Source organism: Neolamprologus brichardi, chromosome 7, assembly GCF_056152115.1.
Source record: "Neolamprologus brichardi isolate AB-2024 chromosome 7, ASM5615211v1, whole genome shotgun sequence".
Lineage (NCBI taxonomy): Eukaryota > Metazoa > Chordata > Actinopteri > Cichliformes > Cichlidae > Neolamprologus > Neolamprologus brichardi.
Window position 1 is genome coordinate 44,178,659 of NC_142110.1, and position 26,228 is coordinate 44,204,886.

At 37.9% G+C, this 26,228-nt stretch overlaps 1 protein-coding gene across 1 annotated transcript; it reads left to right on the forward strand.

The window, feature by feature from the left end:
* Window positions 1-4,200: 4,200 nt before the first annotated feature.
* On the forward strand, window positions 4,201-25,245 carry scarb2c (scavenger receptor class B, member 2c). The gene is made up of 12 exons (XM_087843644.1): window positions 4,201-4,439; window positions 6,384-6,541; window positions 9,242-9,386; window positions 10,443-10,634; window positions 10,739-10,830; window positions 11,591-11,710; window positions 13,700-13,878; window positions 14,627-14,745; window positions 16,781-16,854; window positions 19,601-19,652; window positions 20,434-20,586; window positions 21,693-25,245. Exons 1-12 carry the CDS (start codon window positions 4,317-4,319, stop codon window positions 21,729-21,731), a joined length of 1,446 nt encoding a protein of 481 aa, XP_087699770.1. The 5' UTR covers window positions 4,201-4,316; the 3' UTR covers window positions 21,732-25,245.
* Window positions 25,246-26,228: the final 983 nt, after the last annotated feature.

The following is a 26,228-nucleotide window of genomic DNA, read 5'->3' on the forward strand; positions in this document are numbered from 1 at the left end:
GCATCAGAGGCAAGTCAAGGTTAGGTATCTTGCCCAAGGACACTTTGGCATGCAGATTGGAGCACCCAGGGACTGAACCTCCAACCTTCTAACTACAGGTGACCACCTAAATCTCCTGAGCCACAGCGACAAATGTTTTATGTATGTATGTAAGTTAAATATTGTAAAATAATGGTCCCCTGGAGATGTGCCACTGATGCTACATTCTAAGAAAAGTCTATTATTTAGAAAGGACACATCACAGTGATGAAACCCTATAGAGCTTTCCTGAAACTCTAAAAGCATTGTTTATGGTAAGTCCAGTGTCTCTTTTCTTTTTCTTTTGTTTCTCTTTTTTTTGGAACATAGCTCAGGAAATTTACTCAAATGCTTTAAGGGGATGTGCTTTATTTAAGTAATCCTATGTAATTTTTCACTATATTTTAGATGCAAATGTTGTACTTTGAACTGATACCAATTATCTTTAAGCTTTAACTGCTAATAGTTTGCATATGTTAAAGCATCCATTCATTTTCATCCAATTGTCCAATTCGGGGTTGAACCGCAAAACAGATGAGCCTATCTCAGCTGTCTTGGTTTGAGAGATGGGGTACACCCTTGGTGGGTCTCCAGTCTATTGCAGGACTAGATCTACTAAAGGCTAAAACATTTTTTGGTCACTTAGGTTGGCCGACAAGCTTTATTTAAGGGAGCTATATACCTGATTTTCTAAACAGTTGCAAAAAACTTACTGAATGAAAATAATTTTGAAACTCTGTCATTTTCACTGTACAAGGAAAAAGGGCTGTGCACTAGCCAAAAATCCATACCCAGTGTTTGTTTTTTTTTACACCAATTATTGTACACTGATTAAATAGTCTAATTTCTTGTGGAAACCCTCTGTCTGGTGTGCCACTCCTTGTAAGAAAAAAAAAAGTCTACACAGTTGAATCTTACTCAGAAAAGAAAAACATTGATGTATGGATAAATCCTGAGTAAAACACAAAGATGATTACCAGACAGAAAAGCAACAGAAATAAAACTTTGATTGTATTTTATGTTGGATGGTGAAGATCAGCACAGCAAGACTTAATATATTATAACATTTCTACCCTAATATTATTCAGCCTCCACAAATCTGGACTCTGCACTTCAGTGCCCCAAAGATTGTGAATGGGTGTTTGCTTAAGTTGTGCACAGGGTGTCACCTGGTCTCCAGGCTGTAAATTCAGTGTGCATCATCTCTGAAGTTGAGAAATGCTGCTAGCTGAACAAGTCATGTTGATGTTATGGGTCTATGTTGCAACAGGACTGCGGTGAAACGTAATAATACAGGTGTGAACCTGTCTGAGCTGCAGGGTGTGACGTTCATGTCATTTGTTTAGATGTGATAATGTATGCTAGGATAGCTCACTGTGTCATATAGTAGCCATTCTTCAAACGTTTTTTTTTTTTCCTAATTTTAGGGGTTTTGTGCTTGTAAACTATACATTTTTACTAAATTGTTGGGTTTTTGTTTTTTTTTTATAATAAACTAATATAAAGTGTGTTCTGATCTGCTTCTCAGATGAAAATGAGCAGCTTTTTCTTTTAAATGAAACGGTCTAATTTGGGAATTTCTGACCAGAGAAGAAAAAAAAAAAACAGAGAAAACAAAGTGAGACAAAGACTGACACACGTTGTTACTCAGAGTTTAGTCTGGTTAGCCGAATGACAACCCCGGTATAAGGTCCACTATAATTCCAGGTTACAGGCAGCAAAGAGAACCAGAAATCTTAGTAAATGCTAAGACAGGGACATCTAGTGGAGAAGCTGTTTACTGCTATGCCACTTCCTAAAACGTAGAATATTTAATTCAAGTTGTGAGATATATTAGATGAGTATATGAGATAAGATCATTTTGAGTGGTAGCGTAGACTAAAGAAATCGCACATACATCTGTATTTGTTTAAAATAAATAAATAAATTAAATAATTAATTAAAAAGGCGCAATGCCAAGATTATCAATAAAATAATATCGTAACCTACATTATTAACATGCATTTTTATTTCACACTACTATTCACAAGAATAACTATGTGCTTGTTAAGTCTTGTTATCAGACTGTGATCAGTGTTGAATGTATAGTGTGACCACTGCAGGAAGGGAGGACCTAAGGGTGAAGCAGCCTGTTATTGAGGGAACTGATCACGTTAGCACGGAATTCATGATTCATGGGGTGGGAAGTGTTGTCCATCAGGAGAACATGAAAAATCCACACAGAAAGATTAAGATTGTTCAATTAATTTTAATATTAGACAAATGCATAAATTACAAATTGCAGTTTTTAACTCACGGTTTTATTTAGTAAGAAGAACATTTGAAACTACCTGACCCTATGTAAACTCACACAGAGACTCATACAAGCACTTTTTCTAGACCAGTGTTGGTCAAGTTACTTGAAAAAAGTAATCAGTAATTAATTACTGATTACTTCCCCAAAAAGTAATCCCGTTACTTTACTGATTACTTATTTTCAAAAGTAATTAATTACTTAGTTACTTAGTTACTTAGTTACTTTTTAAAAACATGATTTACAACCTGAATAGGTGATAAAGCGATAGATCTTTCAGCCCAATTCTACTTTTTCTACATAATCCATCATACAAAATGTAATCAAATGGAAAAGTCTCTTTTTAAAACTTGTTTTGTTAGTTTTAATCTTTTAACTTTATGCATGAAGCAAAATTTTAATTATATGCACCATTCTCTGACTGGAAGAAATTAGTTTAACATTTAAACCTATTTCCTGCACATTCCAGCACATAATATATATATATATATATATATATATATATATATATATATAATTTTTTTTTTTTTTTTTGTGTTTACACTCACTTTTTCAGATGCAAGTAAAACACAGCAGAAAATAAATAAAGTCAAAGACTAGCGGTCCTTTTGCTCTATTTTCACCTGTAAAGCAGGAGTACAGTAGGCGGAGGTTTATCCTGGTGCAGGTGTGCCGCAGCGGTCAGTGGAAGGATACCGCAGTTTCTCTGTGAGTTTGTCATTACATCGTAGCTACTCGGTGCTTGCTTGGAAGTTTAGTTTTTTTCGCTGTAAAAAGAAGTTTTCTTCCCACGCACAGCGGACACTAATGTTTTTGTCACTTTTTACGGAATCAAACTCAAAATAAGGTCAGTACTTCCACGCTTTAAACGCTGCACGCTCATACTCTCTCCCGCACTCCATATATTATCCATTGTTGATCTGCACACAGCTGTTGTCACGAACATCACACTGGCTTACCTCACTGTCATGAGACATTCTCGCAAGAAAATCACGGTTTTAGTAACGCAGTAACGCAGCGTTCCTATGGGAAAGTAACTGTAATCTAATTACCGTTTTTGCAATAGTAATCCCTTACTTTACTCGTTACTTGAAAAAAGTAATCGGATTACAGTAAAGCGTTACTTGTAACGCGTTACTGCCCATCTCTGTTCTAGACTACTCAAATCAGGAGGGCAACTTAAGGTTCAGTATCCTGCCCAAGGACAGCTTGACATGCAGATCAGAACTGACACACTGACCTTCTGGTAGACACCCCGCTTTACCTCCTGAGCCACAACTGCTGAGATACAATCACACACTCAAGAAACTGGAAAGCCTGACGCTTCCCGTGAACCTTGGAACCCTTGGACACCCTCTCCCCCCACTTGTATATAGAGCGCCTGGTGTTGTGTGAATAAAGAACTGTAATTTGTGATTCGCAGACTGAACCTGTCCGTCCTGCCCCTCGTGACAGTTGGCTTGTCTTGGTTCTTTTGTTTTTTCCTCTTGTCTCTTTATTGCAGTTTGTTGTTTTTAAAAAAAGCTTAGTCCAAGTCGCACTGAAATGAATGACACAATTTTATACTCATATTTAACAAATATGTTTTTTAAAGTCCGCAACAAAAGGTTTAAACTGCTACTGCTTTAGTTAAAAAAACAAAGAATGTTTGTCTTCAAGATAGATAACCTACTCGTTCTGAGGTTCAGCTATAATAACGACCAGCTATTGTGGAGGGAGTTTAATTTGTTATGTTTTTCATACATCATATTTCACCATTGAGCCCCATAACAAAGGTTAAACAGATTATTTAAAATCACTGCAGCTTCTTTTTTACGGCTGAATGCTCACTGACCATGTCGACTGTCTATGAAACCGGATGTGGTAGGAGCGAAGTGTTTTATTCCGGAAGTGAGTCTTTGCTCTACCGAGCAAGTTCCTGGCTTCTCAAAACAAAAACAGCAAACAGTGGGTATCTGCTGTCAGTGAAAGCTGAGAGAAGTGTTTAGCCTTCTACTGCCTCGTCATGGTGCTAAAGTCATGTTGCGTTTACAGCGTCGGAGTTGTTTCTGTACTGATGCTGATTCTCGGCATTTCGTTGGTTTTGACCAGCGTGTTTCCACATTTAGTACAGTCGATGGTTAAAAAGGTAAGCATCTAATTTAGGCTAGCCTTTGCAGTAGGCGTTAACCTCAGATAAGCTAACATGAGACATTGTCATAGTAGCTAAAGTTAGCTCATTTAGCGTCTAAGAAATACAGCGTGGATTTAATTATGGAAGTGTTTTTAACAGTTTTAAGCGTTTGAGGTTTGAATGTTGAATGTTTTACAAATGGCTCGCCTTAGGATACAATTTCAGATCTGTTCTGTCACCCATTTACTTAAGTAGCAGTGTTTATTTCTAGGGTTGAAAAGATGAGATCACACAATGTGTACATTATGTATCCTAAACATGCGGAAATCTTTTGGTAGCACAGCTAAAATTAACACGGCTTGTAATAGTTTAAATAAATAGAATAATAGACCAATAACCGCTCGGTAAAATCAAACATAATATGGCAAAACCCAAATCTCAGTATGGTTCAGACCTGTTAAGTAATTGTAAAAAAAAAAAAGCGAAATTTCGCAAATTCAACAAAGTATTACAGAATGTAACATGTCTTACTAAATGTAATAAAAACCAGGATAGTAAATCAGATAATTTTAAATGGGCACAGACAGTGCTGTGCAGTAAGAGCTTTGAGTTTGTCTTAACTGTGTACAGGGTCTAAAAATATTTACACGAGAGAACAGATGATTATCTGCTAGACAGATCTGTTGTATTGTAGACAGTTGAATTTAATTAAATTTTGTGCTTTGTGATTCTCACCAAATATCGTGTATCATATGTGGCATAAACACTCACTGGACACTTTATTAGGTACACATTACTAGTATCAGATTGGATATCCTTTTGCTTTCAGAATTGCCTTAATTCACCATGGTCAAAAAAGGTGCTGGAAACATTCCTCTGAAATTTTGGTCCATATTTACATGATAGCATCACACAGCTGCTGCAGATTTATTGGCTGCACATTTATAGTGTGAATTTCATGTTTAACCAAATCTCAAAGGTGCTCTACTAGATTGAGGTCTGGTGACTGTGGAAGCCCTTTGAGTACAGCGAAATTATTGTTATGTTCAAGAAACCAGTTTGAGATGATTTGTGACATACTGCGTTATCTTGCTGAAGCAATAGCCATGGTCATCAACAATCAGATAGGCTGTAGTATTTACATGATGCTCAACTGGTACTAAGCAATGACTGTAGAAAACTTTTCTACAGTCAGTGGTACTAAGAGGTCAAAGAACATATCTAAACACCATTACACCATCAACTCCAGCCTAATCCTGACCCTGCCACCTGTATGTTGTAGCAGAAATCAAGGCTCCTCAGACTGGGCAATAGTTTTTCAATCTTCTATTGTCCAATTATGGTGAGTCTATGCGAATTGTAGCCTAAATTTCCAATTTTATAGGTTGTGTTGATGTGTTATGGGTTTAGAGATGCTCTTTATCATTCCTTGGTTGTAACACGTAATTACTGTTACTGTTGCCTTTCTATCAGCTTGAAGTGGTCTAGTTATTCTCCTCTAACCTTCACAATCAACGGGGCATTTTCACCAAGAGAACTGCCTTTCACTACATATTCTTTCTATTTTCACACAGTTTTCTGTAAAATCTAGTTGTTTGGGGAAAATCCCAGTAAAACAGCATTTCTTGAAGTACTCAAACCAGCCTATCTGGCACCAGCAGTCATGTTCAGAGTCACTTAAATCACATCTCTTTCCCATTACGATACTCAGTTTGAACTTCAGCAGGTCCTCTTGAGAATGGCTACGTTGCTAAATTCTTTGAGTTGATTATGTATTTGTGCCGAAAAGCAGTGGCCTGTGAGTGTGTGTGTGTGTGTGTGTGTGTGATGACACCAAATGATGATTTTATCTGTTTCAGCAGGTTCATACCCTGTAACGTGAAGTGAAACTACATATCATCAGCACAGTAGTCATCTAAAATAAAATTTTTAACCCCACTGCCCTTTGCCCCCCATTAGCAAGTCGTTCTGAAAAACGATACAGATGCATTTGAGGCCTGGAAGGATCCACCGGCACATATCTACATGCAGTTTTACTTCTTCAATCTCACAAATCCCCAGGAGGTGTTGGATGGGGAGAGGCCAGCTGTGGTGGAAATTGGACCGTATACATACAGGTGAGGGAAGAAAAGGAGAAACGCTTAACATTTGTTTCTCCATTCATCTCTTGATGTAAAGAAAACAAAACAACAAAAAAAAACTAAGTGTCAAGTTACTGGAACATTTTAAGAGGTGAGGGCAAAGCAATGATGTATCAGCACCCATAATGGGAGCTTTTAAGATCCAGTGGTGCCAGTCTTACGATGTATATTAAGAATAAATGTGATACAAATTTATTGACTACCGTAGTAATAAATTTGACTAGTGAAGGTGTTGAGTTAGATAAAAAAGGTTTATAAAAGCACAATACATCTGATTTGGAAAATCAACAACCTGATAAAAGTAACAAAGCCAACACTGCTGCACATAAAATGTGGAGGAGTTAAAAAGACCAGAAAAAGACACTACAATAGTAATTAAGCAGGTAAATAGCAGCCAGGTCCTGCTAATCAGATTGCATTAGTTAGCATCTAAATATCACACTTCATGACAGTTGGAAAAAGACTGAACAAGCGTGGCTTGTTTAGCAGGATTTCCAGGCAGAAGTCTCTTCACTCTAAAAAAAAAAAAAAAGAATATGACAGCACAGCTTACGTTTGCAAAGTTGCATCTGAGCAAACCACAAGATTTCTTGAACACTGTGCTTTTTTCAGATGGACCAAAGTGATGATTGGCCACAATGCACAGCCCTACTTTTAGGAGAAAGTCCAACACAGTGTATCAGCACAAACGCCTCATACAAGTTTTCAGCCAGTTTTGGAGGAGTGATGATTTGTTCTTGTTTTGCAGTCATTGATTAGATCATGAACTGCTCTGTATACCAAAGTATTTTAGAGCCAAATGTGAGGCCATCTGTCTGACAGTTAGCTTCAGCTGAAACTGGGTCGTGCAGCAGGACAATGATCTCAACCACAGCAGCAAATCTACAACAGAATGGCTGAAAACAGAAAATAATCAAAGTGTTGCAATGACCCAGTCAAAGTCCAGACATCGACCTGACTGAAATGCTGTTTCAGGGCCTTAAGAGAGCTGAGCCTGTAAACCTCAATGAACGGAAACAATGCTGTGAAAAGAGCAGGCCAAAATTCCTCGACAACAATGTGACGAAGTGATAAAGTCAATACAGAAAATTGTTACATCAAGTCATTTCTGCTCAAGCTTTTGATTCCCAGGGTGTGCTTAGCTCTCACAGGACACTGTCGTCGCACAAACACTCTCATTTTCTCATGACTGTCTATAGCAGGGGTGGAGGAACTCCAGGCCTCAGGGGCCGGTGTCCTGCAGGTTCTAGATGTGTCCTTGATCCAACACAGCTGATTTAAATGGTTAAATTACCTCCCAACATGTCTTGAAGTCTCTGGACATGTCTCCAGAGGCCTGGTAAGGAACTAATTATTTGATTCAGGTGTGCTGATCCAGGGTGATATCTAAAACCTGCAGGACACTGGCCCTTGAGGTCTGGAGTTCCCCACCCCTGGTCTATAGTGTGTTTAAGAAAAAAACACGTGAATGTTTTTAGAGATAAATTTAAAGAGATGCAGAGCAATCCTGTGCTTGGATACCTGTAAGCACCTGAGAGACAGCATTTTTGTACTAGTTTTGGTGCTGAGACTTACGAACTGTGACACGGAGATGTTTATTTTTCCGAAACCACGTTTTATTGTTTTTTTTATTGTGTTCATTCAGTGTTATTGTGCCATGAAAGGTCAATGTGCAGTTTATTTTCTACCCAGTCCACACCCACAGGATCTCGACGTTCATAAAACTGGCTTTTGATTAAACGTGCTTTACAGATATTATTTACTTTGTTTTACATTTTTAACTTACTGTTTGACTTGATGTTATTTTGTTGTTTTCCCTTTTCAGATCTTTTTATTTTTATTTGCTGATAGGTTAATTTATTGGTTTAATCATTTGACAGTTTGGTTTTCCTGTTTTATGTAGCATTACGTTTTTAAAATGAATTTTTATTGGCCTTATTTTGTTTACTTGGTGTATACATGTTCTAAAGTTTATTCTGTTTAATTTTCTTTTAATATATGCCAATTTTAATTTGCCTTTTTTTTTTTTTACCTGTAAAACACTTTGAACTAGATATATGTGTAAGGTGAAAAGAAAGTTTATTTGATTCATATTATCTACATACCCAGTGATAGTATAATATATCACTGCACACAGCTGATAACCATCTTATCTCTTTTGGCACTGACTTGTTTTCAGTAGCACTGTAAGCTAACACAAATACTTACATACGTTATCTGGGTCACCAAATCAGTTAAAATAAAGCAGTTTTGGGAATTTGTTATTGAGTTATTAAGAAACAACTCACCATTGACACGTTTTATGGTTTTAAAAAAAAGCTTCTTCTTTTTTTCCAATAATTGCATCACTGTCACATGTCACAAGCACACTGCACAGATGTGTGTAAAGGGAAATTGAGCCACAAAAGACGAACAATCTTCAACCCACTTTTCATGTAGAGTAAATGTGACATTATCAGTCATGTGAAGAACTGCACATCTTAATATCCCCACACTTTTTTCATGTATTGTGCTTTATATAACATGGCGTGTTAAAGAGTGCAGATGCAAAGTAGGGAGTTACACTATAGCTTTTTTTTTTTTAATCACAAACAAAGCTAGTTGTTATATTTGGCTGCAGCTCTGTAACAAAGAATCTTTTCTCTTGTCTAAAAATGTTTTGCTTTTCCTCCACAGAGAGTACCGGCCTATGGAGCAAATTGACTTTCAGGATAATGGCACTAAAGTAACAGCTGTCAACACTAAAACCTACATTTTTCAGCGTAACATGTCCCGAGGTCCAGAGAGCGACCTCGTCAGGACAGTTAATATCCCTGCCATGGTGAGCAATAGTCTACAGCACCAATCTGATCTGCCACTCACAGTATTATAGTTTTCTCACATTAGGATGAATATTAAGGTTTCTCACATGTGGGCATTGCTCATGTATATTCCTCAACTGGTTGTTGAGTGGTTCACAGGAGTTGCTGGTTGTCGGTTGCATGTTGGTTGCAAAGAAAGTGCTGCACCAAAGACCTCTTAGTGGTCTTGCTCTGGTTGCTATTAGGTTGCCCAGTGCCTATAGCATTTCCTGTGGAGCATTTCCTATATGGAGAAGGTTTGCCTTCAAAGTAATATTTTGCCTCAGCGCTACAGTCAACATGTTTGAAAGGGGCTAGATTTCTGGTTTGTGCTGGTTTCACTACAGTTTGGAGAGTATTGGGTAATATTTGTTGACAAGTCTATCACTTCCATTCACAATCTAAATGGAGGTTAAATGGTGATTCCAAATGGCACACGGGTGTGAATATGAGTGCGAATGGTTCTGTCTTTCTGTGTTAGCCCTGCAACATATTGGCGACCTATCCAGGGTGTGCCCCACCTCTCGCCCTATGGCAGCGGGATAGGCTTCATCCACCTGGCGACCCTTAATTGGGTAGGCAGAAGAGGATTGATGGATAGCAGTCAAATGGAGGTTTTTGCTTGGAGATGAGATGTTTTTCCCTAGCAACTGGTGGTTGCCAGAGGGTCAGTATCTAGGTCTGTGTGACTGGGGGCTTAGTCACTTGATCCTACATTGTCACCATGATTGTCACTTGTCCAAAATTGTGGAGAAGTTCACGTTACATGGTTAAAGGGCACATGGGCATGTGGTTTGTGTTCACATGTGTGCAAAACCTCAGTCAATCAGCAAGATTAAATAAGGAAGTTGTTTTCTTAATATGTGTATATATATATATATATATTTATATATATATATATATATATATATATACATATACATACATATATATATACATATATACACCTCAATATTTACTGTATGCTTTATGTTTATTCAAACTAATAATCCTGTAACAGCGTTCTTCTCCCTTTTTTGTCTTTTTTGTCCTGGTAGACAGTGATGGAAAGATTCAAGGATAATTTCGTTGAAGCCAACTTGATCTCTGCCTACATGAAGGGCACCGGTCAAGGCCTTTTCACCACTCGTACAGTGGGAGAGCTGCTGTGGGGATATGAAGATGGACTTCTTAAAGCCTTGAAAATCATTAGACCTGATCTGGATGATGTTTTTGGACTTTTCTATAAGGTCTCTTTAATGCACATAAATGTGTAATTGTGTTCTTTGTTTTTCATATTTAAAAAAAAAAAAAGTACAACGACAACAGTTTTTCTTTTTTCCCCATCTTACAGAACAATGCTTCCAATGATGGAGAATATGTGTTTTTCACTGGTCAGCAGAACTATAGGGACTTTTCCAGAGTGGACATGTGGAAAGGTGAAAGGTAATTGTCTCCTGTAGCACATGTTGGATTTACAGTTTAATAATAAAATTGTTCATCAGTGAGTTTTGTTGGTGACATGAAGTTAATGGATGCACACCAAGTGATTTGTGTCATATGATCAAGGTGGGTTTAACTGTGTTCCTGTTGAGTTTTCGTTCTCTTTCTTATATCACCGCCGATAGGACACTGAAACTGAGTCTGTTTACAGACATGTGACCAAAATAACCACTGGCTGCTAGTTTGGCTTATATACCTTTATAATTATCATTTCATTTCATAGCCATTAAATGAGGAAAGTCAAACCATGTTAGCCAAATCCCCCCAACAGCAAAACAGAATCACTCACTGCAGGGATCAAATGCTGATGTTTCTCCCCTTAACATCATTTTAAAAAATGTAATCAATAATGAAATAACTACTTAAGTAAAGCACCAAACTCTCTTATCTTTGTCACAGAGAGGAACAGCCAACCATCGGCTCTGCATCTGTACTCACTAAACCCCCAAAATATGATCATCTTTCTTGCACTGCCTTTTATCTCTGCCTGTCTTACAAACCTAATTGTTTTAAGACTAGGCTGTTGTACCTTAAGCAGCAGTTTTGGGAAACACACTTATTTTATAGTGTGCTTCCTAACCTACAAATATATCCAGTCCTCTTTACCCAGCAAATGGCTTTCCATGGCTTTTAGCTGGGCATGCTAAATGTCTGAAACATTTTTAAACCTTTGAACTTTGTAACATTTTGAATATCTGTGCAGCTCCTTGAATTGGTGGACGTCTGATGAGTGCAACATGATTAATGGAACCATTGGAACAGCCTTCCATCCTGTAATCACCAAGAATGATATGCTCTACATTTTCTCGTCTGACCTGTGCAGGTGAGTAGAGCAGAAAAGCTGTACCAGTGAAAGATTAAATCTTTTTTTTATTAATCCTTTATTTATCCAGGTAAAAAAATCTCATTGAGATTAAAAATCTCATTTCTTTTGATTGCATATACAGTACTGTGCAAAAGTGTTGAGCCACCCCTCATCTCTTACTGGTGTGCTAGTAAATTGGGAAATAATTGCAGTAATTTAATGAAACACATTCATTATTTGAAAAAAAAAAAGGTTTTCGAATTCTAAGATGCTTGAAAGTCCATATTTGGTATGACCACCTTTATTCTTGAACACAGCCTGTCAAGCTTTCTTGTAATTTCTTGAAGTAGTCTTCAGGAAAAGTTCTCCAAGCTTTTAGAAAGACATGCAAAGCTCTTCTTTGGATGCCGGTTGCCTTTTGTTCCATTCTCTGTCAAGATGATCCCACACTGCTTCAGTAATGTTGAGGTTGGGCTCTAGGCAGGCCAACCTCCAAAACCTTCAAATTTGGATTGAAGCCGTGTGACTCAAAATGTAATTATTCTTTTTTGATTATTCTTAAATAAAATAAAGAACAGTTCTGTTCTTTATTGAAGAAACACACATTTAATACATCACTTGAATTTAAAAGGTTGTGTATTTAAAAAAACAAAACAAAACTTAAATGTAAATTTAAAATATTCAAATTTAGAAATGTATAAAACATTGATTGTAAATGTTTGTTTCTATTTTAGTCATTGTAGCTGAATATGCTTTTCAGCTGAGCATCTGGACTTTTTTAGTTTCATATGAAGGTTATTTCAGTTCAGTTTCAAGCCATATTCTGCTGACTCATGCAGCATTTGCTGTATTTTCCCTCTTGGCTTGAGCTAGTGAAATGGCTCCCCCCACAGCCTTCCTGAGCCTTTCCCTGGTCTGAATATTGGATTAAGGATCCTAATTTAGTTTGGCTGGTTTCAAGGCTGGTCAGTGTTATCCTCCTAAATGAGGCCACAGCCTATTTAATGCTGCTTAAAACAACAAATGTCAGTCCTCTGTGATTGTTAATATATTAGAATCAGAAGGCACATTTACAGGTCATCTCAGGCTACGTTCACACTGCAGGCCTTAATGCTCAATTCCGATTTTTTGATCAAATCCGATTTTTTTTGTCTGCGTGTTCACACTACAAATAAAATACAACAGCAAACGTGCTCTAGTGTGAACGCTCAAAGTGGCCCGCATGCGCAAAAGAAGACGTCACACACAACGCGCTCTGTTTAGACCCAGAGCAAACAATATTGTTCGACTGATGGCCCTTAATATAAAGACTTCAGACTTTACGTTTCCCAATTTTTGCTTTAAGTTATTTTGTTATTTACATAATAATGTAGATAACCTAATAATTATCCTTATTGCTGTTTTAGAGGAGCGTTGCTTCAAAGGATAGTTGCAGATTTCTGTCAGAATCTGCAGATTATACAGTACAAATAAAATGTTCACGTTTCTCCAACGTTGTCTTCCCAACAGTTTCACTGACATCTACGCTGGATGGCCAGGAAGCGTTCGCGATGTCTTCTCCGGCGCTTCTCCGGCGCTGATAATTGGCATCTGTCTTGTGTCAGTGATGTAAAAGACGGATTTAATGCGACATGACCGTTCAAACAGCAGTCGCTTTCTAAAACATCGGATATGTATCGGATTTAGTACCACATACGAAAGTGACCCAGATCGGATGTGAAAATATCAGATTTACGCCATTCACACTGTCATACCATGATCGGATATGGGTCACATAGGGTCAAAAAATCGGATTTGATGCGCTTTCGCCAGCAGTGTGAACGTAGCCTAACAGCTTAGTTAATAAGAGGTGTCAACACAACCGTTGAAAAACTGGTGTAACCAGTTTGTTCAGTGCAGGTTTTCTGTAAATCAGCTTATCACTGAGCTCATGAATTCAAACCATGTGTCATTGTCCATTAACACAGTGCATCCAGAGATTAACAAGCATGTAACTCTCTTTCAAAGGTCTCTGTACACAGTGTATGAGGAGGACGTGACAGTGAAGGGGATCACTGGGTATCGATTTGTTCCTCCCAGCTCAGTGTTCGCCAATCTGACTGTGAACCCAGACAACGCAGGCTTTTGTGTGCCTGCTGGTAATTGCCTGGGGTCTGGCCTGCTGAATGTGTCTGTATGTAAAGAAGGTAAGACAATGCTTTACTGTGTTAAACATGGCCAAATGATCTTTGATATGCTGCTTTTTAAGTTACATTAGTTCAGACTCATTTCTTTCCCCCATGGTGTGATTTGTGTGGACAGGGGAGAACAAAGAAATTGTGTTTTAAGTTTAAAAACAAAATAACTAAATCAATGAACTCTGGAAATGTTTATTTGTGGCAAAACATGATCTGACCAAGTTGTATCAGTTTGTACCAAGTTTCAGCTACTCCCCCCCCCCCCACAAAAAAAAAAAAAAAAAAAGGAGTAATGCTTGCTAGCCAGAGACCTTCTCCATTACAAACACATCCACTAGTCCAAAGCACGAGAACTTGTTCCCATATTTACTTTCTGGCTCCTCAGACACAGTAAATGAATAAGTGAAGTGAAAGTTCTCTTGTGGTTTGTTGTGATGAGCTCTGGTGCATCTGATTTAAAGCAAACAAACTATGGTTGTCAGTGCTGAGTAATAGCTTGTATCGTTTCCTCATTGCACTGTAAAGAATATGGAGTCAACACTTAGCAAAAGACTCCCTGAAATGAATTCACTGACTGTAATTTCTGGGGCCTACTTTAGCAGTGTCCCTGACAAGTGTACGCTGTGTTTATTACAAGCCATAGCATTACTAGAATATTAAACAGTGATGTTTTACACATGGCATATTTTTCTCATGTTGAGTGAGATGTTGCCTCTGCTTTGTTAATACCTTCTGTAATGTTTTTCCTGCTGTTTAGGGGCTCCTATCATAATGTCTTCACCACACTTCTACCAGGCAGATGAGAAATTTGCTCAGGATGTATTCGGAATGACGCCAAACAAGGAAGAGCACCAGACTACCATTGATATCAATCCGGTAGGAATCACAACTTTAAAGCTTAAATGTTTAATTCGCTCTCATGTTGTTGTGAATCTCTCTTCAATTTATAATACATATTTTGTCTAATACAATTAAGATTTATATAGTATTTTGAAAAATTGTAAATCTTCAACACTAGATGGAGTAGTGTCTCAGCTTTTTTTTGTCACGACTAGCCAATAGTTGAGCTTCTGTTTAAAATAGTGGTTAAAAATTAAATCAGAAGTACGTGGTACAGGGCTGTCACAAAAGATAAGCTCTAACTGCTCTTATCATGATAATAATACTCTAATTACCTGGTTGAACTTGTAGTAAAGTCTTGATAGCGACTGAAAAAAACACCTCCAACAGCAGAACGTGTAGCTGAACATACTGTGTAGTGCTTAACAAATGTATTAGACCACCATCCAATGTACGATTTATGCCACAGCAGCCAAAAATTAACAATTGCTATATGATATAATCTTCTGATTTTATTTATTTATTTATTTTTACACATTTTACATGATACACTTTCAGAGAAAACAGAAAAAAATGATAAATGATTCTGTAATAGTTAAAAGTTTTAAAAAAAAAAAAGTGCAATTCCCAAAAATAAATAAACTGTATTACATTCACAATAAAAGACAGAAAGCATTCTTCTTCTTCATGATGCTCCAGATGTTTTCAGTTGGTTTACAGCTGTTGTGATAGATGCAGTATGGAGTTTAGTATTGTCTTGCAGAAATATGGCAGTTCTTCCCAGACAAGATTAGAGCATATGTTAATGTAAAACCTGTGTATAGCTTTATATATGGCTTCCATGGGCACTGATGCACTCCCATGCCATCAGAGATGCAGGCTTCTGAACTGAACACTAATTTACAAGCCAGATGGTCCCTCTCGACTTGAATCTGGAGGATGCAGCGACCATGTTTTCAAAATTTAAGAGAAAATACTTTTTTTTCTTCTTCTTTTTTTGTCACACCACAGAGATTTCTCCAGATTTTCTGAGTCTTTTGATCATGTTATTAGATGATGAGATACTTAAAGTCTTAGCATTTTTACATTGTGCAATATTTTTCTGATTTTTGTTCACAATTTGCAGATGCGATATTTCGCAGATTGGTGTACCTCTGCTCGTCTTTACTGCTCCGCCACTCTTAAGATGCTCTTTGTACACCAGTCTGACCAGTCTAACACAGAACTCTTTCTTACATTTGCTCTCATGCTTTCGTACAAAAGTACATGTAATTATTTCACACACCCACATATAAAGTGGTGGTTTTACGGTTACAAAAGTATTGAATCCAATAAACAAGCTACCGTTTTTCCTGTTTATCCTTCTTGATCACTCTGCCACGGCATGATATCATTAAGATTGATCAAAGTCCTGTGACTTTTATCATAACTGCTGGGTTGTGATGCCCTCAGCCATCTTCCCTGCCAGCTTCAGAGCTGTGAAGTTATTTTTGCCTACAGTAAAGATATTAAAACTACAGGCAGTACTATGCAAACAGTTGGGGTAACTTTATATAAATACATGATACATCCTGAGATTTTCTTCTCTCTTAAGTTTTTCAAAATGCAGAAAACTGAAGAAAGAAATGACTAAACTCCCAATTAGGTTTATTTGACAGCTGACATGTCTCACTGTCTTCCGCTTTTTCACATAATCTCAGATTAACCCAGTTTATTTCTTTTCTTTTCACTGAAGTTACCTTTTTATCACTCCAGCTGTATGTTTGAGGTCATTCTCAAGCTGCATGAGGAATCTGGGACAGAGCACATGCCTCCCTGATGGTATTATGTAATGGATGAAAAATCTACTGTACCTAACTAAAAACCTTTGCATAGTTCTGTGTTTTTCTATCCAGTGGTTTGTTGGTTTACAAATAATGTCAACATGTTACTATAAAGATTATGGCCATAATACAGTGTGGACAGAAAACAATTATTTAGGTGTTTAGGTATACGTGTTCATACATCAGGAGTGACAGGAGTTTTTCCCACATTCTCTGTGTCCCTAACAAAATGAATTTGTGTTTTACAGCTAACAGGAGTGGTTCTTCAAACAGCCAAGCGACTCCAGATTAATGTCTATGTAGAGCAAATTCCCACCTTCAGGTAATCAGCAGCTCTTTCCATCAGTTCAAGCAGCTGAATAACCTGATTTTTTTTTTTTTTTATGAATTTCACTTTGACTATATTAGTATGAAGAGTGAAGCTGTAATAGCTGCATGAGTACCCATGTCTGTGAAGGGCTACCAGTAAGCTAATTGTAAAGCAATAATGCCACCATCATCATTATGGGTGGACTTTTGCACAGACCTGGCTCACTTGTTACGTGCTTATCTGAATTCAGAAGGAACTAGCAGCAAGATAATGAGACTGTATGTGTTTAGATAGTTACACATTACTGTTATTTTTATTTGAAATAAGATAAAATAACAAAAGCTATATTAAAGTGGCGAGTCTCAGCTTTAATGTGAGTAGGTTTACATCAATATTTTAAAATGTATAAGGTTGGAGCCCTCAAGACAACATTAGTGGCCAGAATTTATTATACTGAATAATGTCTGTTAAACGGACTGACATCAGTAGATAATTGGCTCTGGTTATGAGGTTTGGCTTTTTTTATGTACAAGGAAACACATTGGCCTACATCCTGGAGAATATTTGTAATTTGCCATAGAGTCATGAAGGGGCCTTTCATTTTGCTTTCATCTACAAGATTTGTGCTCTTCTGTCCACCAGGCTATTTTGGATCTGTCCTGTGTATGCCTTCTGCTTTTAGAATATACCTCTTTATTTTTGGCAAACTAACTTTTGCGAATCCATCCATTTTGTTCCGCTTATCTGGCGCCAGGTCGTGGGGGCAGGAGCCTAAGCAGAGAAGGCTAGACCTCCCTCTCCCTGGCTACCTCCTCCAGCTTATTTGGGGTAAAACCAAGGTGTTTCCAGGCCAACTGAGAGATCTAATCTCTCCAGCGTGTCCTGGGTCTGGACATGCCCGAAACACCTCAACTGCCTCCTTCCAGTGTGGGGGAGTAGCAGCTCTACTCTGAGCCCCTCTTGGATGGCCGAACTCCTCACACTATCTCTAAGGGAGAGAGCAGCCACCCTTTGGAGAAAGCTAATTTCTGCTGCTTGTATTTACGACCTCGTTCTTTCAGTCACTACCTAAAACTTGTGACCATAGGAGAAGGTGGGAACGTGGATGGACCAGGAAGGAGGAGTTTCCCTTTTATGCTCATCTCTCTCTTCACCACGATGGTTCGGTACAGCGTCCGCATCACTGCAGCCGCAACATGAACTTTTGTATCATTCTAATAGATTTTTATTCTCATTTTCATTTGCACAGTCACTTTATTTATGATTCGGAATGACAGAAAACTCTTAACGTCAAGTAAGCTAACTGTAGGTGCTGTAGTCTCGAATGGGTGCTACACAGTCCACACTTACTTTTGTGAATGCAACAACCACAGTGTTGTGCATTACAAAGAAAATGATGCCAGTCAGTGAAGCAAACCTCTTTAAACTCTCTTTCTTCACTGTAGTTAAACTCGGATAATAAAAGTATTTATGCTGTTGGTAAAAAACTGTTCAAATCTACTTTTTTGGGGCAACTGTGGCTCAGGGGGTTGGGAAGCGCATCTGTAACCGAAAGGTCGCCGGTTCGATCCCTGGTCTCTCTGTCCTGGTCGTTGTGTCCTTGGGCAAGACACTTTACCCTACTGCCTACTGGTGTTGGCCAGAGGGGCCAATGGCAGCCTCGCTTCTGTCAGACTGCCCCAGGGCAGCTGTGGCTACAACCGTAGCTTGCCTCCACCAGTGTGTGAATGTGAGAGTGACTGAATAGTGGCATTGTAAAGCGCTGTATAAATCCAATCCATTATTATTATTTTTTCCCATGGAACAAATGCTCATAAGCCCCCAGTAACTGAGGCTCAGAAATCAGTCTCTGGTTGCTAGGGAAAAATTAGTTTTTCCTGCTTGGATGACGAGCAGTTCCTGGAGGTTGCTCGGGGTTGCTGTGAAATAGATTGCAAAATCTTTAGACAAGTAAAAGTTGTGCCTTACTGCAACACACCAGCATGTTTCAAAAGGTGAGGCTTTTACTTTAAAGTAGTGCTGCCAGCGTTAATCTTGTTAAAATGATGTTAACGCCATAACTGCATTAACGTGGCAAATCTCAGTTTGCGAGTTAGCGCGGATCACCCCGTGTGCGGGGCTGTACAGTACTAACGCGTTGACGAGCTAACCGCGCTAACTCACACTGTTTCTAATTTCACTACCACTTAGCAAGTATTTGGTGAGTGTTTTGCACACGAGTTGGTGCAAACTACAGGCAGCTGCTGCTATCTGCTAGCAGCAAAAGCACTCACAATGGTGAATACTTTGGTCAGAGAGAGGCTGCCCCTGTCTCTGAGGCCTAAGGGAGTAAATATAGAATCTAACTTATAAACAGAACTGATGTTGGGGCTGATATCAGTAAAATCTTATCAAATTCAATCCCTAGCCAAGCGTCGGCTCTTTTGTGCAATATTGAACTTTGAAAGGAAAGTTTGTGCAGTTCTTATGATGCCAACAAGCCTAGATATGGCACTTTTATGTTATATCTGTTATTCTGTTTCAAATTAAAGGTGCTAGAGACGGAGCTTGAAGTCCAAAAATAAATTATGTAACTCTCCAGATAATTTATGGTGTGATACGTAATCAAGCTTTATACAGATAGTATGTATTTACAGAACATGCCCGGGAAGATATTGTATAAGTATATTTATATTACACAAGTATATTATATTGTGTTTTCCAAATTGCTATTTTTCATTACATCATAGTTAAAGATTATCATGTCATTTTCTTTCAGTCAAACGGGAAATGTAAGGACAGTAGTCTTCCCTGTGGCTTATCTGAATGAGGTATAAACTCTCTCTTTCTCTCTCACTCACTCACTCACTCACTCACTCACACACACACACACACACACACACACACACACACACACACACACGTACGTACGTGTGGTTTCCCTAGCAACTTACCCTAAACCTAACCATAACCTAATTGTAACCCTGACACTAAAACCACATTTTGAGTCTCAAAAATGCCTTCAAACTCATGGGGACTGGGATTTTGGTCCCCACAAGGGCTGTCGGTCCCCACAAGTAAAGTAAACTTCCAATTTTTGGTCCCCACAATGATGTTAATACCCGTACACACACACCACAAAAGCTGTCTGAGCTCTGGTTTATATACATTTTCTGTTATAACTCTCAGTTAAATACAAATGATTCAAAGGGAAAAGACTCCCTTGAGTACCCTGTAGTTAAAGGAGGCATTTTTGTTTTCAGTATGTACCTCGTGTTTTTCTCTTTTATGTATTAAAGTATTGTGTAATCCTGCTCAGACAGACTGCAAATTAGTAAATCTAACTTGTGTGGAGGCAAAAAAAGAAAAATATAGAGGTAGATACTATGATTCCACAAAATCAAAGCTACAGAAGACTAATCTAATATAAATCACTAATCAGTAAATTTAATATTACTTGTTTATAAAATTCTTATGGTCTCAGTTTCTTCATAAACTTGAACACAAAGATGAACAGACGGTAAATGAAAGGGCCGTAAATGTACCATTTACGGGCTGTGTTTTGTGTTCTTATGTGCTACAACACAATCTTTTCTCTTACCGTCTTAACAGAGCGCCACCATTGATGACACAGCAGCCAAGAAGCTAAAGGCGATTGGTGTTCAGCAGAACGTTGTGGAGAACATTCCCTTCATGCTGATTGGCCTGGCCATCATTGTGGGAGGAATCTTCATGTTCTTGGTGTGTCAACAGAGAGTCCCCGAGGTGAGCTTGTGCAATAAGCAACTGTGTGATGTCATTATGTTGGGACAGATGGCCTGAGCCTGGTTCTGCCAAGTGCTTGCTCATACAGGATGGCTCATTTTTTTTTCATTCAGATTTATGATGGTGTGTGTGGTCAATTTAAAATAATCTAAAAAATAGTTCAAATAAATTGATTTATTTTTCATTATGAAGCACCCTAGATTAGTCCACAACATGCCCCAAAAGCCCTATAAATGCTCAAGAAAATAAACGTAGAAAATACAAATCAAACCTGTTTAATTAATGCTATACTGTGCTCCACTCTAAAGAACTACAAACTACAAAAAAACCCAAAACGAATTAACTGAAATCAGTTAATGGGTGAGTCTATTCAAATTAGGGATGCCTCGATTAGTTGACGTAATCGTGACTAGTCGAGCCCCACTGCCATCAACAATCATGCAATGTTCAAAGTCACTCGAATCAACTTTTGCCCCCCTTTTGATGTTCAGTTTGAACTTCAGCAGCTAATCAATTGCTGCCGTGTGATTGTGTGAATGTGTAAAGCGCTTTGGGGTCCTTAGGGACTAGTAAAGCACTGTACAAATACAGGCCATTGTCTGATTAGATATTTAGGTATTTGGATCATCTGCCTCTCTCCTGTCACACCAACCCTCTGCATGTCTCTTCTACATTATATCCTTGTGTGCGGTTTCCCTCATTTCCTCCTGCCTGGCAGCTCCATCTTCAGCATCCTTTGTCCAATATCTCCACTACTCTTCCCTTTAAATGTCCAAATAATCTCAGCCTCGCCTCTCTAACTTACCTTAAACTCATTCCCCCTAATTAGCTCTACTTCTTGCATCTTTATCGATCTATATGCGTCTGTCTCATTCATACACATGCATTTTGTCCTCTGTGAATTTAAATCCCTCTTCTCTCCGTTGCATATCTCCACCGCTCCAGGATCTCTTCCATCTACTCCTTACACGCATGTCCTGAACAACCCTCACATACTTCACTGCCATTCCTGACTTACTCACACAGCAGCACAGTTCCTCTCTCAGTACTTTAAATTGTAATATATTTGCATTTTATATATTTTTTTTCATATCTTTCTTTTTCAGAGCACTGCTGCCGAACGACAGCCCCTGCTCTCATCGTAACAGCAAACAGAACGTGGAAAGAGGAAGATTGCCTTGGTTGCAATACAATTCAAGGGGTTCACCCATTAATTCTCAAGTAACACTAATACTGTGGTTTTCATATTTTAATCTATTTTCGCATTCATGGTTTTAAGAAAGTGGGAAAAACTGTCTTTTTGTTGTGTTTGTTGCTGGGTTTGGAGGATAATGTCTTCATTTCAAGTTGTAATGATGCTGAAATCCAGATTTCCCAGTCAATCTTAAATTTAGCTTGTTTTTATTTTAACTCCTAACTATGGGATTTTTGAATTGGATTAACATGAGGTTAGTTAACCTCCTTAAACAACCCAGATTTGAATTAATCAAACATCTTGGAAGTGGGAAAACACTGTACTGCAAAGTGGCCATATATGTGTGAGCTGTTGCTGCATTTCTGAATATAAAAGACATTGTGTCTATCTATAAAGCAACTGGCTAGAGCTTGAACAGTTACTAGATTCCCAGACTAGTTTGGGAGTCAGAGTTAGTTTTAAAAAGCAAGAAAAAACAGTATTAAGAAGCCAGGTTGGTTGTATGTTAAAATCAAGTGGATGTAAAAAGTCGGGTTAGTAGTGCAGCCTGTTCAAAGTGCAGATTACTTTGGGCTTGTCTTTCAGCCTTTTGGCTTCAGATGCTATGGCGATGTGGTCTTGTTCATTTTAAAATGATGTTCTGTGTCGTAGCCAAGCTCAGTAATCTACAGTGTATATTAGGGCTGCCACGATTAGTCGACTAGTCACAACTAATTTAATAGTCGACGCGTCGTTTGAAGCTTTGTAAGATCCCAAAAGACGCAGGAATAAGTAGTAGGATTTAAGAGTGTAATAACAGACTGAAACAGAAGATGGCAGCACTGCATGTTCAAGGATGCCAGCTGCTGTTAAACCCCGAAGAAGTAGCTCTGTCCCAGTAGTGATGGGATTTCCGGCTCTTTTTAGAGATCCAGCTCTTTCGGTTCGGCTCACTAAAAAGAGCCGGCTCTTTCGGCTCCCAACCGGCTCTTCAGGTTGTTTTGTTGCTTTAATTAATTTATTATTAACAATAATATTAAATTATGCACAAAAGGAATTACTAACGTAAAAAAAGTGGTTTTATTTATATATGTTTATATATAAATATATGCAGTGGCCCCCAGAGACAAAACACGTACAAACTCCAAAACACATTTCTAGCATGAACTGAACTTCCAAAGCAGAGCTACTAGATCACTTAAATTACACAATTGAAAGCATGTGTGTATTGTTTGTGTATTTATACACAGGCACTCATATATATTCAAATAATTTAAAAACAATGTTCATTTACCTTTTACTACCACACACCAAATCCGGTCATTGGTACTTGCTGGCTTGTGTAGCCACTAGGTAACAAAAGCTCAACACTGTGCCTAGCATTCTGGAGCACTTCTGTTGACTTTTGTACGTGTTTTGAGTTTTTATGTGCTTCTGAGTTTTTACGTGCTTTGGCGTTTGTACGTGTTTGTACGTGATTTGAAGTTTGTATGTGCTTTGTCTGTAGGGGCCACCGTAAATATACTTTTATTTATTCACTCCACATAAAATGTAATAAATAAATCATATAATACAAAAATCAACTATTCACATTTCAACTTTTAACTATTTAAATTTTCAGCTTTTTCCTTTTACAAATTTAAAGTGAAACAACACAAAACACTGCAAACCACAACACAATTAAATATAAATTAAAATATGAAAACAAAAAGAAGATGCATATTCTCTGTCATATGGGCCCGCATGAATAAACTTTCTGAATCCTTTATCATCTGCAACTGAAAATAGTTGTGGATGATTACTATACCTTTCTAATGTGACGTTGTTGTCCCTGGCTCTCTTTCTCTCTCTCTCCCTCTGGCTCTGTTCCTGTGCTACTGAGTGTAACTACCGCCACTCCCCCCTCTGCCCAGCGTAAAGCACAAGGCTCGCGTGCTGAGTGAAGCAGAAAAAAAGTGCGAGAAAGAGGCTGAGAGAAAGAAAAAACAAAAAAAAACCCACGTGACAGCTCGCGATAAGGAGCCGGATCGTGTCGTTCACGTCAAAGAGCCAGCTCTATGAGCCATTTTGTTCGCGAACGACCCATCACTATGTTCCAGAATTCATAGCGCAGCCCAGCTCAGTTTCCAACAATGGCGGCAGCTAGTTAGTTTTAATATTACTCTTATTATTCTTTCTGGGTCACAAAATAAATGTTTAATATATTTTCAGGCGAGAATGTAACTGTGTAAACCTCAAATATCTGCTCAGTTTATCAAGACACCACATATTTTCAAAAGCGCTCCAACGTCTGTTACCCACTAGCTCGACAGCTAGCCGGGGTTCAAGGCTCACTAGAGCACACCGGACTCCCGGCAAATCGTTTTCAAACCCACCGCTGTCTTTTGCTACTCAGGTTAAACATATATAAGTCACTTAGATAACTTAAAAATGTTATTGTTTGGCTTTTTTTTAGTATTTTATTTGTTCCTGAGTAAATCGGTTTGGCTGAGATTAAAGTTATAGTTTTTACATAGCTGAACAAACGTCAAGCAGACAACTGGTTATCAGAAGTGTGAGATGCTGGAGAATATACTCCGGTGTCCTGTTATATTTTAGATAGCAAGGAGTTTATTAAACTTCACCGAAACAATCTGCAAATTTAATTAAAATTTAATAAACTATCATCTTGTCTTTATTTTTAGTTGGCACCTTAAACACTTAAAGCTGTAAGCTAATGATAGTTATATAAGAGCAGATGCATGCTGGTGCAATAAGCTGTACGTTTTACGTCCAATGGATGCATGATCTGATTAGTCGGTAATAATCGGTGACTAGTCGACTATCAAAATAATCGTTTGTGGCAGCCCTAGTGTATATATACATGTGTGTCCTCCTTGTGATCCAATCAGTATTAACCCAACAATGCCAGGATGGCTTTCTGCCTGTTGTGAATGTCTAATACAATATTATTTCATTTAATTCCAATACTGTCATAAATATGTTAATATAATTTCTACTGATTTACATTGTATGAAACTTTGTGGTAGTGACACTGACAAACACACAAAAACTTTTGAAGCACTTAGACTGATTTTGTTTTTTCCCCAGTTTAACTTCTGTAGCATTTTATAACTTTATTGAAGCATTTTTAATAATAAACTCATTGTTTTCCTATTGGCCTATGAATTTTTAGAACACATATGACTAAATGTTATTTTTCTATCCAACGTTGCACAGTTTCACTATAATATAGATGTTTTTGCCATTTCAGTCACTATTTTTCGCTGACAAAATCTTTTGTGTTCAATTTCTTTCTTTGAGTCTGTATGTTTGTTTTGTGCCTAAAAGAGAACATTGTTTACACTACTACTACTCCCTGGCAAAATCGGTACTTAACTATAATCACGATTTATATGCAAATCTCTCATTAGGGTCACATGTATGACAGTTTGCACGTTGTCGTTCGCTATAACTCAACAATAAACTTTCTATGCTTCCCTGAAGGTGTGTTTGTAGTTCCTGTCTGACATTGCAAAAGTATTGAATCATTGCTCTGCAGATGACCAATAAAGCTGACTGACTGGCTTTATGACAAACTTTAGAGGAAGGTCTGACTAATGCATTATTTGCATTTCAGTGTTGAAACTTTATTATTCACAGCTACATTACTCGTGGCTGACACCTACAAATCTGCTTAAAGTGAACAAAACCATTTCTGGTAACAATCTAAATGCCCAAAAGTCTGGGCCACCTACACATTGCACCCATAGGAGGTGCTCTGTTACAGAAATGCATGCCTTTGAAGCTTTGTTATTTTAAGTTTGCCATTTTAACATGGACTAGCCTACGGTGCTTTTTCGCTTCTTTAATATAGCGCTGTATGTAGGCTGATAACCAAAATATCTTTTTTGGTTTAACAACAATATAAAGATATATTCAGTCATTGTCTTTGCAAGCTTTTGAAAAAACCTGATTAGTTTTTAAGGAGAAAAAAACTTAACCTGTAAACCTTGGGTTTTAATGTTTACGTGGAAAACCGTAATGCCATAATGTTGGTGTGACCGGTAGTAATCATTAAAAGAAAAAACACACACGCACACACACACACACAACCCAATTGTATTAACCTTCTGGATTCACATTATGGCTGCTGATCTAAGTTTTCCCACAGGCTGATCATTTAGATTAAAATGCTGCCTTCACTGTCTTTCATCTATATTTTAAATCGATATATCGCTACATGCAGAACAGACATGTGTAATATAGGAATGAATAACAACAATTAAAGGTTTACATAAAACTTAGCAGTACTTACCGTAGCATTCACGCAAGTCCTGATGGTCGTCGTAAACATTCAGCATCGCCATAATTTGAATTTTTGTCTGTTATATATCTGTGATATTTAAAGACTTTATTTCTAAATCTTGGAACAAAATTCGTCATGAATATAAATATAAGTGACCATTGTTACATATGGGCAACACGT

What these genes read in the sequence shown, in the direction of transcription:
- scarb2c (XM_087843644.1), top strand. Translation starts at nt 4,317, where the DNA reads ATGGTGCTAAAGTCATGTTGCGTTTACAGCGTCGGAGTTGTTTCTGTA. An exon ending in ATTGGACCGTATACATACAG is followed by an intron (nt 6,542 to 9,241) that starts GTGAGGGAAGAA and finishes TTTCCTCCACAG; the next exon opens with AGAGTACCGGCCTATGGAGC. An exon ending in TGTGTCTGTATGTAAAGAAG is followed by an intron (nt 13,879 to 14,626) that starts GTAAGACAATGC and finishes CCTGCTGTTTAG; the next exon opens with GGGCTCCTATCATAATGTCT.